The sequence below is a fragment of the Leopardus geoffroyi genome, chromosome D4 (assembly GCF_018350155.1).
Source record: "Leopardus geoffroyi isolate Oge1 chromosome D4, O.geoffroyi_Oge1_pat1.0, whole genome shotgun sequence".
NCBI lineage: Eukaryota > Metazoa > Chordata > Mammalia > Carnivora > Felidae > Leopardus > Leopardus geoffroyi.
Window position 1 is genome coordinate 549,055 of NC_059342.1, and position 15,785 is coordinate 564,839.

Here is a 15,785-nt window from a genome sequence, read left to right on the forward strand (position 1 = left end):
TAATAAATGAGTTAAACTCTTTTTCATTGCTGAAGTACATTTTTATGAAAAACTGCATATTTTTCATGGTACTGCTTGGCTTTAAACAAAAATTAAAAAGTGATGTTTTATATCAAATTTCCCAAGTTTATTAATCTTTTTTACTGAGTCATAATTTACATGTAATATTATATTCAGACTTGATATTTATACACACTGCAAAATCACAGTAAATCCAGTTACCATCCACCACTAAGGCTGCAACAATTTTATTTTTCTTATGATAAGAACTTTTAGTATTTATCATTTGGTCAACTTTTAAATATGCACTATAATATCACTGACGATAATCATCATGCTGTATGTTACATCTCCATGATTTATTTATTTTATAACTGGAAGTTTGTACCTCTTGACCCACTTTACACACCTTGCAACCCCTCTTCCCTCTGGCAACCACCATTTTGTTCTGTGTCTGTGAGTTTTGTTTTTCTAGATTCTACATCTAAGTGAAATCATATGGTATTTGTCTTTCTGACTTATGTCACTTAGCATAATACCCTCAACGTCCTTCCATGTTGTCACAAATGGCAAGATTTACTCTTTTTTATGGTTGGGTAATATTCTATTTTTTACACACACACACCTCACATCTTTTTTATCTCTTATCAATCAATGGACATGTAGGTTAACTCCATACCTTGGCTACTATAAATAATGTGATGAACATAAGGACACATATCTCTTTTGAATTAACATTTTCTTTCTTCCTTTCTTTTTTTTTTTTGGATACTCAGAAGTAGAATTGCTGCATCATGTGGTATTCCATTCTTAATTTTTTGAGGACACTCCATACTGTTTTCCATTCTATCCATACCAATCTACATTTCCACAAACAATGCACGAAGATTCCCTTTTCTCCATATTTTTGCCGACATTTGTTATGTCTTGTCTTCTGGATACTAGCCATTCTGACAGGGATAAGGTCGTATCTCATTGTGGCTCTGATTTGTATTTTCCAGATGATGAGTGATGCTCAGTATCTTTTCAGGTCTGTTGGCATCTGCATGTCTTCTTTGGGGAAAAAACGTGTCTTCAGATCTTCTGCACATTTTTTTTCCTTTTTTTTTTTTTAATGTTTATTTTTGAGACAGAGGGAGAAAGAGCGCGAGTGGGGGAGGGGCAGAGAGAGAGGAAGACACAGAATCCGAAACAGGCTCCAGGCTCCGAGCTGTCAGCACAGGGCCTGATGCGGGGCACGAACCCACGAACTGTGAAATCATGACCTGAGCCAGTCACCCAGGTGTCCCTGCACATTTTTAAATCAGATTTTCTTTTGCTCCTGAGTTGTAGGAGTTCTTTACATATTTTGGATATTAATCCCTTTACCAGATACACAATTTACAAATATTTTCTCCCATTCAATAGGTTGTCATTTCATTTTGTTGATGGCTTTTTTTTTTTTTTTTTCTAATGTTTACTTATTTTTGAGAGAGAGAGACAGAGCGTGAGCCAGGGAAGGGCAGAAATGGAGACAGAATTCAAAGCAGGCTCCAGGCTCTGAGCTGTCAGCACAGAGCCTGATGTGGGGCTTGAACCCACAAACTGTGAGATCATGACCTGAGCCAAAGTCAGACGCTTTGACTGAGGCAAACTGACTGAGACACCCAGGCGCCCTGATTGTTGATAGCTTCTTTTGCTGTGCAGAAACTCTTTAGTTTTATGTAACCCCATTTGTTGATTTTTGCTTTTGCTACCATTCTTTTGGAGTCATATCTAAAAAAAAAAATCATTGCTAAGACAGATGTCAAGGAGCTTACTGCCTGTTTTCCTCTAGGAATTTTATGGTTTCAGGTCTTACATTCAAATCTTTATTCCATTTGATTTAATTTTCGTGTATGATGTAAGACACCAGACTAGAAACATTCTTTTGCGTCTGGCTTTCCAGCTTTCCCAGCACCATTTATTGAAGAGACTGTCCGTTCTCCACTCTGTATTCTTGGCTCATTATTAGCCACATTTAAGTGTTCAACAACCCTAATCCAGAGCATTAATAGACCTTTTTTCTTTCAGGTGTTTAACACAAATCCTGGTTCTTAGATGCTTCTGTAATCATGAGAATTCTAGATGCTCGGTGACCAGGAAGGCCCCTCTCCAAAGTCTCCAGCCTGTCAGAGAAAACTTATAAGCTTCCAACTTTGGGTATACAGGCCTGGGGATGTGTCCACAGGGGCTTATGAGAGTCAGAGGGTCTGAAAACTGCCCCAAAGCATCTAGCTCTTCAAAGGCAAAGGACTTGGGCCAAGCATGTACAACAGATCTTGTCTAAGAGAAATGCAAGCAGGTAGACAGGAAGGCGGTATGAGCCATGTGCGCCTACAATACAGCACAAAGAAAGTGCACTGTACAAAACAGCTGTGCAACTCACTGTCATTCTGTATAATTTAACAAAAGTTAAGACTTTCTCAAGGCCTGAAGTATGTACATAGAGCACTCTGCAATCATAATAATGGTGCTTCTTTGTCCATTAACGATATGCAATGATTCTTGTACTATCTATCCTGAGGTTCACCTAGTAAGACTTTGGCATCACAACAGTTGTTTTGTAACAGTAATGAAAAAAAAAAAAAAAAAAGGAGCATTCATTTTGAAACAGCTATACAAGTGATTGCACTATACAACTTGTCTCAGTATAAAACTCAAAATACATAATCTCTTAAACTTATTTAAAAAACAAAGACAAAAAAAAAAACACTTCTGAAACTTAATTTTCCCTAAATTTGGTACTAATTTGGCAAAAACCTTTAACTGACATTAGGCCATTTATATTCTTTACCTGATTAGCATGAACAATTACGTGTTCTGATGAAAAATACTAACGTATTTGCTTACAAATCGCTGTTCAAATTGCTGGAACCATTATATACCACAGAATATATGCATATCCTATTACTTTAGTAGAATCCAAAATTTACTGAATTTAAAAACAATCTGGGATGAGAGAGATAAACAGTTGGTGCACAGGATTTTTAGGGCAGTGAAAATCCTCTGTATGATTAATGGCTACAATGTCCACCAAGAGTAAACTCTAAACTACCAACTCTGGGTGATTATGATGATTATGATGTGTCAGTGTATGTTCATTAGTGGTAACAAATGGTATCACCTCTGGCGGGGACGTTGATAATGGGGAGGCTGTGCATGTTTGGGGGCACAGGGAATTCAGGAAATCTTTGTGCTTTCCTCTCAATTTTGCTGTGAACCTAAAAGTGCTCTAAAAAAATAAAATAAAATAATAAAGTTTTAAAAACAAAAACAAATCCATCCCAAAGATTTTAGATAAATAATTATGAATCTGAAAAACTGATTCATGGTACATAATCTCTCCACTAAGCAATAAACAGAATATTCATTATATTTACAATTTCAAATAAACCTACCAGACAGATTCCATGAATTGTGGGTACAGAGTTTTGTAGTCATTGTCAAAGTCAATCCATCGGCCAAGTCTGGTAACAGTAGACTAAAAATACGAACATTAGAGTTATTAGACAATGATATTTTTTACTGCAATTCAATGTTATATTTCTATCATCACCACATCCAGTGATTTTGGAAAAACAGAACAACCAATGTTTCAAGTAAATCTATGTAAGGTTAAGAACCAGTTTTCTTGACATTCATCCTATCTGCAGATGATATTATTTATAAATATTAATATTCTTTTATACAAGTCTACCCAAACTACCATTTGGCAAATACCTCAGGTGTAATTGCTGCTGGCAAGAATCATCAATGGACGCTAAAATTCCTAAGCAAAAGTATGAGAAACAGGATATTTGCAAGATCTCCCCACAGCATACTTAATTATAAAGGAAAAGTTACAAATTAACAACAGAGAAACCTGGCCTGTATTACCTTAGTGAACAAAATTAATGTCACCAATGAGACATCATATCAGCATCACAGGCCTCCTGACAATGACAGACCGAGAAGGGCATGATGTCACTTCTGAGCATTCTTGTCAAAAATGTATACATAACCTAAACTTAATCATGGGCAAACATCAGACTTTGGGGGACTTTCTGCAAAATAATCAGTCTATACTCTTTAAAAGTGACAAGGCTGGGGTGCCTGTCTGGCTTAGTCGGTAGAGCATGCAACTCTTGATGTTGGGGTCATGAGTTGCAGCCCCACAGTGGGTATAGAGATTAAATACATAAATAAACTTTTAAAAAGTTTTTTTTTTTTTTTTTCAACCTTTATTTCTTTTTGGGACAGAGAGAGACAGAGCATGAACGGGGGAGGGGCAGAGAGAGAGAGGGAGACACAGAATCAGAAACAGGCTCCAGGCTCTGAGCCATCAGCCCAGAGCCTGACGCGGGGCTCGAACTCACGGACCGCGAGATCGTGACCTGGCTGAAGTCGGACGCTTAACCGACTGCGCCACCCAGGCGCCCCTAAAAAGTTTTTTTTTAAAAAGTGACATGGTCATGAAAGACAAAGACGGAGGGAATCTTCCAGCTTAAGGAGAATAAGGAGGTATGACAACTAAAAGCAATGTGTATTCCTAGACAGGATCCTGGATCAGTAATAATTAATAGAACAGCTAGTTAAATTTGAAAAAGGTCTATTATATTTTATCAGTGTTAATTTCTTGCTTTCGATAATTACATTATGATTATTGAAAAGCGTTGGAATTTGAGAAGTAGAGAAGAGTATGAATTCTTCATAACTGTTTTTGCAATTTTTTGCTAAGTCTGAATTACTCAAAAATGAAATGTTAAAAAAAAATTTTTTTAAGGTAAAGAAAGTTACATGCATATTATACTCGTTAGATTTTTCCCTTCTGGCAACGAAGCAAGAAAGTCTGACTGAATAAAGTTAGGTTAAAAAAATGATTTTTAATAAAAAAAATTACAAAATTAAAAAACAGGGGTGCCTGGGCAGCTAATTCAGTTAAGCGTCCAACTCAGCTCAGGTCATGACCTCACGGTTCATGGGTTCAAGCCCTGTGTTAGGCTCTGTGCTGACATCTCAAAGCCTGGAGCCTACTTTGGATTCTGTGTCTCCCTCTCTCTCTTGCTCCTCCCTCCCTCAAGCTCTGTCTCTCTCTCAAAAACAAATACACATTAAAAAAAACTTTTAATTAAAAAGTAAAAAGGTTAGGGTAGGAGAAAACAGAGGAGCTTTAATTTTCAGGGTGATGAAATCAGATTTTTTATTTATTTTTTTAATTTTTTAATTTTTTTTTTTTAAATTTTTTTTAACGTTTATTTATTTTTGAGACAGAGAGAGACACAGCATGAACAGGGGAGGGGCAGAGAGAGAGGGAGACACAGAATCGGAAGCAGGCTCCAGGCTCTGAGCCATCAGCCCAGAGCCCGACGCGGGGCTCGAACTCGCCGCGAGATCGTGACCTAAGCTGAAGTCGGACGCTCAACCGACTGAGCCACCCAGGCGCCCCGATGAAATCAGATTTTATTCACCAATCAAGAGAAGCTACTCAAAATGCTGAGCAGGGAAGGGCACAACAGACCAATTAGGAGATGGTTACAGAAATGAAGGGGAGGGTGGGAGGGAGACCAGAGAGGGGCTGTAGGAATGAAATGACCAGACAAGAGACACTGAGCAAGAAAAACTTGACAGGGTTTGGCATCTGATTTGTTCACGAGCATCATGTGTGAAGCTCTGAAGACTGATATGGAATAGGGAATTCGGAACAAGAGCAAGTTTGAGAAGTCAAAGCGGTAAGATGGTGAGATGGAAAAAATACAAGTCAGACATTTTTAAGTTACACAGACCACTAGCTGGAGAGCCAGGGAGGAGGGGGAGCTGAGGACCTCTGCTCCTCAGCCCTTGAGAAAGAATGAGAGAGGCAGGAACTCTGCTAGCCCTTTACAGGACTTACTAACAGAAGCAATGGTAGGATGGGAGTCAAATTAATATAACAATGAGTCCAAATTTGCATTGTTTTTAACATCTGAATTTTTTTTACTGCAACATTCAAGTTAATCTATGCACTAGGACAGCCCAATTCCTGTCATACACAGTGGGCAGGTAGGAGATTAAATATGGAAGACCAATCGAGCACCCAGAAACCAGAAAAAAGAGGGCTCAGTTTAGGCTGACAGCTTAATAGGCTTGTACGTGGAAGCTAAATACTTCTTTGGAGAGAACGATCAACCTTATGTCACAACCTCACACAGATAGCCATACTTTTGGACGCATCTCATAAAAAGCACAAAAGGAGCATAAACCATATTAACTCCCATTTAAAAATTAAAGTTTTTGTTCATTCTACTGAAAACAACCCAACATACCTTCCACTCAGTGGAATATCTCATCACAATTGCTCGGCACTGATTGTTATACTCTACGATCCCCATTTTGGCTACATCTTCTGGTCCTCTGATCCCCAGTGTCTTATCAATTTCATATTCCTGAAAATTTGTGACAAGATTATTAACATCCCTGCCTATGAAACAGATTCAAGTCAGCAACTGTAGAACATAAAACAGTTTTAAAAAATACTAAGTTTCAAAAATCTACAGAGAAAATGAACTACAAATGGCACTGTAGAAACAAAGTACATTATAGGAAAAATTCATCATACTTGAAAATATTATATGATGAAATCCAATGCTTATTAAAAAATCAGAACATTATAAGGCTGGTGACTCAAACATACCACAGGTAAGCCGTGACAATCCCATCCAAACCTTCTGTCAACGTGAAACCCACTCTGGTGAGCATATCTGGTAACTATATCTTTAATTGTCCCTGCAAGTATATGTCCATAGTGAGGCAGTCCAGTTGCAAAAGGAGGCCCATCATAGAACGTAAATCTAACAGAGGTAATAAAAATGTATTGTTACTTTAAGACAGCAAAAATTTAGGACGTTTTTGTATAGATAGGTCCTATCACAATAGAATCCTCAGGGAGAAGAAAAGCAGCAAGACCAGAAAATTCACAGACGTACATGGTTAGAGATTTACTGCAAGTCCTGCCTTCATAAAAACTAGTTACGGTGGAGCTGAGTGACCTCCATCAGACTATCCACACTTCGTTTATTAGCCATGACATAAGGCAAGTCATTCATCCCGATCCTGATTTACCTCATCAGTAAAACATGGCAACATCTATCGCATAAAGTTTTTGAGTAGAGTAGATAGACGATGAAAACAGTAAAGAAAGGACTGGTTTTCAGGTGAATGGGGACTAGAGGCAGGAAATACTCCAACAGGAAGCTAAGACTAAGTGTTTAAATGAAGGTGGTAATAATGAGAAAAGTGGAAAGGAAGAGGGTGACACATAAACTCTATTTAGAAAACCTCTTAAAGAAACGGAATCTACCTTGATATTTAAAAACTCATCCACTCACTGTGTACCTACTGCTGAAAGCACCCACTATATACAGAGCTAGGAGACTGGAACACAAAGATGAATGAAGAGTTTCTGCTTTCATGGAACTCAGTCTAAAAAAATGACTACTCTTAAGGACTCTACCAAAGAAATTCACATACTTTGGCTTGTGTTTTGACTGCTTTAAGCATTCCTGAAAACAATTAAATTCGGACCAGAACTGCAAGATTTTTTCTTCTTCAGCAGGAAAATTGATGTTTTCTGGAACTTGCTGAACCATTTTGTTGCTGCAAGAGAAATTAAAATTTTTTTTTTCTCAACAGAGAATTCTAGGAACAACAGAGTAGTATATATTAAAATGCGTATACATATTACTATCATCACACTACATGACACTTAAAAAAACATTATAGCTTTCTAAAATTAAAGTTCACCCTTTTAAAGTATACAATTCAGTGGTCTGTAGCATATTCACAGGTTGTGCAACCATCAGCATGTCTAATTCCAGAACAACTTCATTACCACCCGCCCCTTGCAAAAACCTGTAGACGTTAGTAGTCACTCTCCATTCCCTCCTTCTCAGCCCCTTGTCAACCATTAACCTGCTTCCTGTCCTATGAGTTTTCCTATTCAGGACATCTCATATAAATGGAATCACGTGTCTGGCTTCTAAGAATTGTGTGTGTTTTTTTTTTAATGTTTATTTATTTTTGAGACAGAGGCAGAGCATGAATGGAGGAGGGTCAGAGAGAGAGGGAGACACAGCACCCAAAACAGGCTCCAGGCTCTGAACTGTCAGCACAGAGCCTGACACAGGGCTTGAACCCATGGACCGCGAGATAATGACCTGAGCCAAAGTCGGACGCTTAACCAACTGAGCCACCCAGGCACCCCCTGACAATTGTTTTCAAAGTTCATCCATGCTGTAACACATCTTCAAACTTCATTACTTTTGATGGCCGAGTACATATTTCATTGTATCGATATGTCACAGTTTATCCATTCATTAATTCATGGACATTAGGGATGTTTCCAAGTTTTGGCCAATATGAGCAATCCTGCTATGAACATTCATCTGTAAGTTATCATGTGGGCGTATGTTTTCAGTTCTCTTGGGTAAATACATCCAGTAGTAGAATTGCTGGATCATATGTGACTGTGTTTAACTTCTGGGAAACTACCAAAAAGTTTTCTAAAGCTGCTGCCTCATTTTATGTTCTCCCAGGAGGGAATAAGTATTCCAGGTTTTCTACATCCTCACTCCCTATTGTCCATTTTTGGATTATAGGAAATCCTAATGGATATGAAGTAGTATCTCATTATGGGTTTGATTTGCATTTCCCTAATGATTAGTTGAGCACATTTTCATGTGCTTATGGGCAATATTTGTATCTTATTTGGAGAAATTTCCATTCATCCTTTGTCCAATATTTAAGATGAGTTCTTTTAATTGTTGAGCTCTAAGAGTTCTTTATATATTTTAGATACAAGTCCCTTATTACAGAATCTGCAAATATTTTCTTCACCCTGGGGGTTGTCTTTTTATATTCTTCATGTTAGTTGCTAAAGCACAAACACTTTTAAAATGTTTAAAAATGTTATTTACTGTGTGAGAGTGAGAGAGAGAGAGAGAGAGAGCAGAGAGAAAGGGAGACAGAGAATCCCAAGCAGGCTCTGCACTACTTGGGGCTTGAACTCAAACCATGAGATGCTGACCTGAGCTGAGATCAAGAGTCAGACACTTAACCAACTGAGCCACCCAGGTGCCATTTATTTTTAAAAAATATTTATTTTGAGAGTGAGCGCATGTGGGAGAGGGACAGAGGGGGAGGGAGAGAATCCCAACCATCAGAGACTGTTGTGGGGCTCAGGGACCATCACATCATGACTCGAGCCAAAATCAAGAGTAGGATGCTTAAGTGACTGTGCCACCCAGGTGTCCCTCATTTATTTTTGAGATGCAATGCTGTGTTTGAGTTTTATAAAGGAAAAAAATAAGGAAAGAACAGGTGGGCCATTTAATGAATCCAAGCATCCATTTCTGATGAGGTGTGCCATTAAATGGTATTAAATCGAAGTTGGATGGCAGTCTGGATCTTTGGATCTTGTTACAAGTCTGGCCTTTCATGGATAGAAAGGGTGTTTGTGCACTTCTTGATTTATTAGGGGTCCTGCTGCTTCAGGACTACCTTATTAGAGGCCAACTGAAACTTAAGGGGTTACATTTGAAGATTAACAGATGTCTAGCCAACACATTAATTTCTGTCACTTCTAATGCTCCTCAAGGCTGCTTCTACAATCACCAGCATCTATGGGAGCTGAATACGGCAGACTTGCCGGCCCCACCTTGGTGCGAGGAGTCGGAACTTGCATTTTAACAAGATCCCAGGGGATTAACCTGCACATCAAAGTTTGAGTCACTACTCTTGAACTGTTTTAACCATTATTCAGGAATATCTATCTGAGGTTTCTTATTTTATTTTTTTGAGAAAATAATATTTAAGCTTCCTGTGAAAATGCTCCTAACTTTATAAAACTTTCTTGGGAGCTTCGACTCAAGGTAATGGCACTGGTTAGCCACGAAGAGCCATGTATCAGTGACCGGGCTATGGTGGCTGCTGAGGAGAAACAGCCCCCATGCATAAATCACAGGATTGCTGTGGCCCCTCACATCCACTGGAGAGCTGTACCTGCAAACAGCATCCAGTAACCACAGGGCCTGGGGTGTGGGGAGCAGAAAGAGGAGGGGAGATTCATCACCAGGTCACGCCAAGGGAAGGAATATCCTCTTCCTCCCTCTGACCATAACCCTTGCCCTCCAATCTTCTGTATTCCAGACTCTCTCAGACCTCTTTAGTGGCAACTTCCTGTTCAGAAACGTCTATATACCCTCCTTGACCTTTACTGATGTTTACTTCAATAGATCTTAGAAATGCACACAAAAATATTTTTGTTTAAAATAAACCTCATGCTCTTCCTTGCCACGCCTGCTCCAGTCTTTAATTCGAATGCACGAGTAGGCCCACTGTTCCCTCCCACTACCTGAATATTTTTTAATTTTATTTTTTATTTTTTAAAATTTACATCCAAATTAGTTAGCATATAGTGCAACAATGATTTCAGGAGTAGATTCCTTAATGCCCCTGACCCATTTAGCCCATCCCCCTCCCACAACCCCTCCAGTAACCCTCAGTTTGTTCTCCATATTTATGAGTCTCTTCTGTTTTGTCCCCCTCTCTGTTTTTATATTATTTTTGTTTGCCTTCCCTTCTGTTCATCTGTTTTGTCTCTTAAAGTCCTCATATGAGTGAAGTCATATGGTTTTTGTCTTTCTCTGACTAATTTCACTTAGCATAATACCCTCCAGTTCCATCCATGTAGTTGCAAATGGCAAGATTTCATTCTTTTTGACTGCCGAGTAATACTCCAGTGTGTGTGTGTGTGTGTGTGTGTATAGCACATCTTCATTATCCATTCATCCATCAATGGACATTTGGGCTCCTTCCATACTTTGGCTATTGTCGGTAGTGCTGCTATAAACATGGGGGTGCACGTGTCCCTTCGAAACAGCACACCTGCATCCCGTGGATAAATGCCTAGTAGTGCAATTGCTGGGTCTAGGGTAGTTCTATTTTTAGTTTTTTGAGGAGCCTCCATACTGTTTTCCAGAGTGGCTGCACCAGCGTGCATTCCCATCACTACCTGAAATTTCTAAGTCCCCCACTTGATAGGACCAGATAATCTCCACATCCAACTGGCCACCAAAGTTCTGTGAATCAGACCTCTAAGTCTATTTCTGCTCTTTTTTCTGTCCTCCCAGGTCTTCACAGTATGTTACTAAAGTCAAATTTAATCCCAGAGGTGTGTCTAACTCTGGCCCTTTCTCAGTTTGGTCATATCCTATTAACGTATAGCCCAGATATACTTACACAAATGTACAAAATATGTACAAAAATATTAGCTGAAGCACTGTTCCCATAAATCCCTGAAAACAATTTCAATACCCATGAGTAATTAAGTGACTAAATTATGGTACATCACTACCAAGCAGGCGTTAAAAATAATCACATTTGGGGGCACCCCCGTGTCTCAGTCACTGGAGCATCTGACTTTGGCTCAAGTCAGGATGTCACAGTTTTTGAGTTCGGGTCCCCCATCAGGCTCGCTGCTTCAGATCCTCTGTTCCCCCTCTCTCCGCCCCTCCTCCTCTCACTCTCTCTCAAAAATAAACATTTAAAAAAGTAATCATAACATACCAAATACTGCCAAATGTTGAGAAACAAAGCAAATCACCATTCTAGTAATTTATACTATGTACATCAGCATTTTCAAGAGACTTAAAAATACACACATGTAAATAAAGTCTATGTGGAAGTAACTCTGTATTTGAATTTAGAAGGCTGCCCACCAAACTAACCTACAGCCACCATCGAGGAGTAGGGTTAGGAGGGGGAAGGCATGAAAGAACACTTTTCTATTTACTACTTCCTCCCACTTTTTGGGTATGTATTAACTTTATCACAAAAACGTTGAAAATAAAGAGAAAAATAAACACTGTACCTGACATAACCACCTTCCTAAGGAAGAAGCTCTGAAAATACCACTTTCGTATTAACCCTAAATCCAATGACTCCTCCCCCCAATATTCCGTGCAGACTTTTCAAGGGGGCAGTGCAGGCCACCTTCCCCGGAAATGCCACCTCTCGTCCTGACTTTCCCTTTTACACAGAGCCTCCCGGGCACGGCTTTCCTGCTACTCTGTCCGCAGCCTCCAGCACCGCTTACTAAGTAATGTGCTTTCCTCTCGAAGGCGCTCACCGACCCCCCCCCCCCACCTGTTCCCACACATGTGCCGCCTGAAGACGCGTCTCCCCGACCTTGTTCCCGTGACCTCGCACGTGGGACGCGCTCCAACCCGTCCGTCGGAAGCAGTCACGCGGTCCGCATCCTCAGTCTCCACCCACGACCCTCCTCCCACCTGCCTTTCCAGTCGGCCCTCCTGCACGCGACGACAGTCGTGGCGCCACCGCTGGGTTTGTGAGCTATGAGAAAAGTGACTCGACCTCACACCTCCAGCGTGTCACCTGTAAAGTACAGGTCACAAACCGCACAACGCTAACTTAACACCCACTGGAACACTGGATATCACATGTCCGCTTTGTGAGCTACTATTACTTCCTGCCCGCAAATCCCATCCCACCGTCCCTGCCAGTCGGCGTCACTCTATCTGCTCCCTTCGCTTCCCTGTGCTCCACTCTTCAATCACTTACACAGAGAACATGCTGTCCGCCATCTTACCGATACTTTGCAAAACTTAAGACGCCACTAGAAATCCTCAATTACTTTGCCTCCGGTTTCATCCCTCCTCATCCTCCTGCAAAACCTGAAGGCTAAAACCAGCCCTCACCCCCATCCCCTAATAAAAACCCAGTTCCCTCCGGACTCGGTTCCAGCACCACTTCCTTCGAGAAGCGAACCACGAACTCCTCAGACTGGGGAGGCCGGTCCCCTCGCACCTATCCCTCACGCAGGAACCGCAGGGACCCACCCCCTGAAGGAGCACGCACTTTCGGACTGTACCGTACACTCCGGACTCGCTCCCCTCCGGCTCCTGCTCACCCTCAGGGCTGCAAACCCACCGCAGCTCCTCACGCTCCCCTTCTCGCCGCTACAGACCCCGCGGAATACGGCCTTCCTCTCCCCGCTCCCAGGGGCACCGGGCACTACCAGACTGCGGGACGCCGTGCCTACTCCCCTCGAGCCCCAGGGCCCTGGCAGCAAACTCTCCTCCCCGCGGGCCTACGACTAGATCGGTGCCTCCGAACGCCCGCTCCTCAAGTCGTCTCGCCCAATTTCCCGAATTTCCCTAGCCGACTACCACACCAAATTCTCGCAACCACCACACGGGGCCAGCAGGCGAGGCGGGGGCACCCGGGCGACCCCGCGGGCAGGCCGGTGGGTAGGGGAGAGAGACGAATAATCCGGGGTGACCCCGCGGGCGATGACGGCGGGGGGCGAGTACCCTGTGGCGACCCCGCAGGCAGGACAGGGGTACCTGGGGCGACCCCGCAAGGTAGAGCGAGGGTACTCGGGGCGACCCCGTGGGTAAGACGGGGAGACCCCACAAGCGGGATGGGCGGGGGAGGGGTGCGAATGGGAAGGTAACCAGTGTCGATCCCACGGGCAGAGCGGGGTACGTGGAGCGACCCCGCGGGCAGGACAACGGTACCCTGGGCAAACCCGCAGGTAGGGCGGAGTAACCTGGGGCGACCCTGCGGGCAGGGCGGGGGTACCTGAAGGGCCCGCGAGCAGGCGCGCCACGGAAAGAGCCGCGTCCACGCCGCAGCCCGGCGTCCAGAGGTGATGCAACGCTCTGACAGCGCCGGTCTACACCGGCCAATTAGCGCGCGCCGCCCGACACCCACTAACAAGTAGGACGCCGATTGGCCGCGCGGGCCCCGACCACGCCCACTCGGGCGTGCGCGGCGTGCGTGGCATGCGGGCTGGGAAGGCGGCTGCGCGACCCCGCACAATGGAAGCCTCCGTCCCCTTGGGTCTCTGTGGTGATTGCACTCTGATGGTGGGGCCCGGGGTGGGGACAAGGGGCAGCGAGGGGGGACTGATGTTGTGCCTGGTGACCGCGCGTCTTACACAGGTGTACCCGCTTGTCAGGGTTCAGCTGGCTGTGCGCGGGACGCCTGTGCATTTCCCCACTCGCAATTCGGGCGCGGTGACGGCGGCCCCGGGAATTCCGCCTTGGGGCCTTGTCGCTGGAGACCCCCGCGGGAGCCAGTGTCGTGGAGGGTGACCGCCGCAGGAGTCCGTGTCTTGGACACCCGCGCCAGGTCACCCGGGGCTGGCGAGACTGCAGTCCCGGGCCCCACGCCAGGCTCGCTGACACGTACACTGGATGCGGGGCCCGGGGTGTGCATTTACCCTGGGCCCGACGCTGACGCCTCCGGGTACCCGGATTCCTGCCTGTCCAGGTCGTATCTGGGAGCGGCTGAGGTGTCGGCGGTCAGGGGGACCTCAAGGAGCCCGCCCCTGCGTGCGCCTTTTGCAGAGTTCTGGTTTCAGTGCAGAAGTTCTGCTAAACGGGCACAGGGAAACAGGTCGCAAAACAAGGGTGGAAATGCCTGGTAACCCGCTTTAAAGTTAGTACTGTGTTAACGTTTCCTGTAATGAAAACAAAGCTTACTTGCTTTGTCATCTGCTCACTTATAATGTATTATCACTGCTATGGGTCTGCCTGGCACGTTCTGGATCCGCTGGTTAAAAACCAAAGGGAGTGTGGAGCCATGCAAAGGGCAGCAGACAGCAGGCTTTGGCACCAGAGGCTGTGAAGGGAATTTTAGGCCTTCCAAATTCAGACTAATTCTGTATGTAACTGCTTATTGTATCCATTAGAAGAACAAAAGGGGAAAAAAAAAAAAAAAAAAAAAAGATCTGGCTGAGACTGTATAGAAAGCATGGTAAGTTTAAGAATATTTTGATAGTTTGTGTAAACATTTATTTAGTAGTCTACTTATCATCTAAAAGTGTCACGGACTAGAGTAAGGGGGTTTAATTTCCTTGCTGAAAGGGTTAACTCCAGTCAGTAACTCCGGTTACTCCAGTAACTACTCCAGTAAGGTGTTTCCTCAGCTTATTAACTACAAGTATTTGGAACCTGTGTTTTGCATGTGCCAAGTTGCTACCTTGTCTGTCGAGATTAGAGCCAGAAAGGCGGCTTCCAGATAAATGTGTCCAGGAAAAAAGGTGGGGTGACAGGTTTGATTATTTAAATCTTGGATTGAGAAAACATCTTATGGTACTGTTGGAAGGTATAAGACTGAAAGTGTTAGTCTTCCTAGTTCAACTACAAAGAAGTTGAACAAGTAGAAAAAAAGATTGTAGAAAAACAAATTACACCACTTGGATCAGAGTTGAATCCTCACTTGTTAGAGCAGAAGTCAGTGCATAGTGTCTAACACTGAAAACCAAGAAATAATAGCATCAGCACGTTGGAGATACGGGGGTAAGTATCAGGACACGTAAAATTGTTGACGGTGTTTGTGTCTTGGGAGCAGGAATTAGGGGTAGATAAGGCTACTTGATGTCACTTATTTGTCTGCTTTGAAGATGGAGGGTGTGACACATTTAAGTATGGCCAAATTCTTTGACACTTCTTCCACTGAGGGGTGATGGTCTACATCCCCTCTCTTTGGTTCTATCTGGGCTCTGTGTATGTTTGACCTGTAGAATATAGTGGAAATGACTGATCCAGTTTCTGGACTATGCTGTAAGAGACTGGCAGCATCTGCCTCTGAAATCTCGATGCCATGCTGTGAGGAGGCCCAGGGACAGGCACAGTGAGTGGGGCCATCTTGGAGGTGGATCCTCTGGTCCCAGCCGAGCCATCCCAGTGACACTACATGGAATAGAGATGAGCAGTCCCCAC

At 43.2% G+C, this 15,785-nt stretch overlaps 1 protein-coding gene and 1 non-coding gene across 5 annotated transcripts in view; both read right to left on the bottom strand.

Annotated features, from left to right (window-relative positions):
- The window catches only part of IARS1 (isoleucyl-tRNA synthetase 1), a 68,748-nt gene extending 54,989 nt beyond the window's left edge, over positions 1 to 13,759 (bottom strand). For 2 of the 4 annotated variants that reach the window (XM_045468851.1, XM_045468849.1), the window contains exons 1-5: positions 13,639 to 13,759; positions 7,507 to 7,632; positions 6,671 to 6,827; positions 6,303 to 6,422; positions 3,420 to 3,502 (exon numbers count right to left, since the gene is read on the bottom strand). In XM_045468851.1, the coding sequence (XP_045324807.1) occupies positions 3,420 to 3,502; positions 6,303 to 6,422; positions 6,671 to 6,827; positions 7,507 to 7,625 (479 nt within the window). In that variant the 5' untranslated portion in view covers positions 7,626 to 7,632; positions 13,639 to 13,759. Of the gene's footprint in view, positions 1 to 3,419; positions 3,503 to 6,302; positions 6,423 to 6,670; positions 6,828 to 7,506; positions 7,633 to 12,323; positions 12,441 to 13,638 lie in introns of those variants that run through there. The other 2 variants (XM_045468850.1, XM_045468852.1) reach the window with 2 other exon arrangements.
- On the bottom strand, positions 9,933 to 10,064 carry LOC123593920. Its single transcript, XR_006710604.1, has one exon. It is a non-coding gene; the product is annotated as a small nucleolar RNA SNORA84 (small nucleolar RNA).
- Positions 13,760 to 15,785: the final 2,026 nt, after the last annotated feature.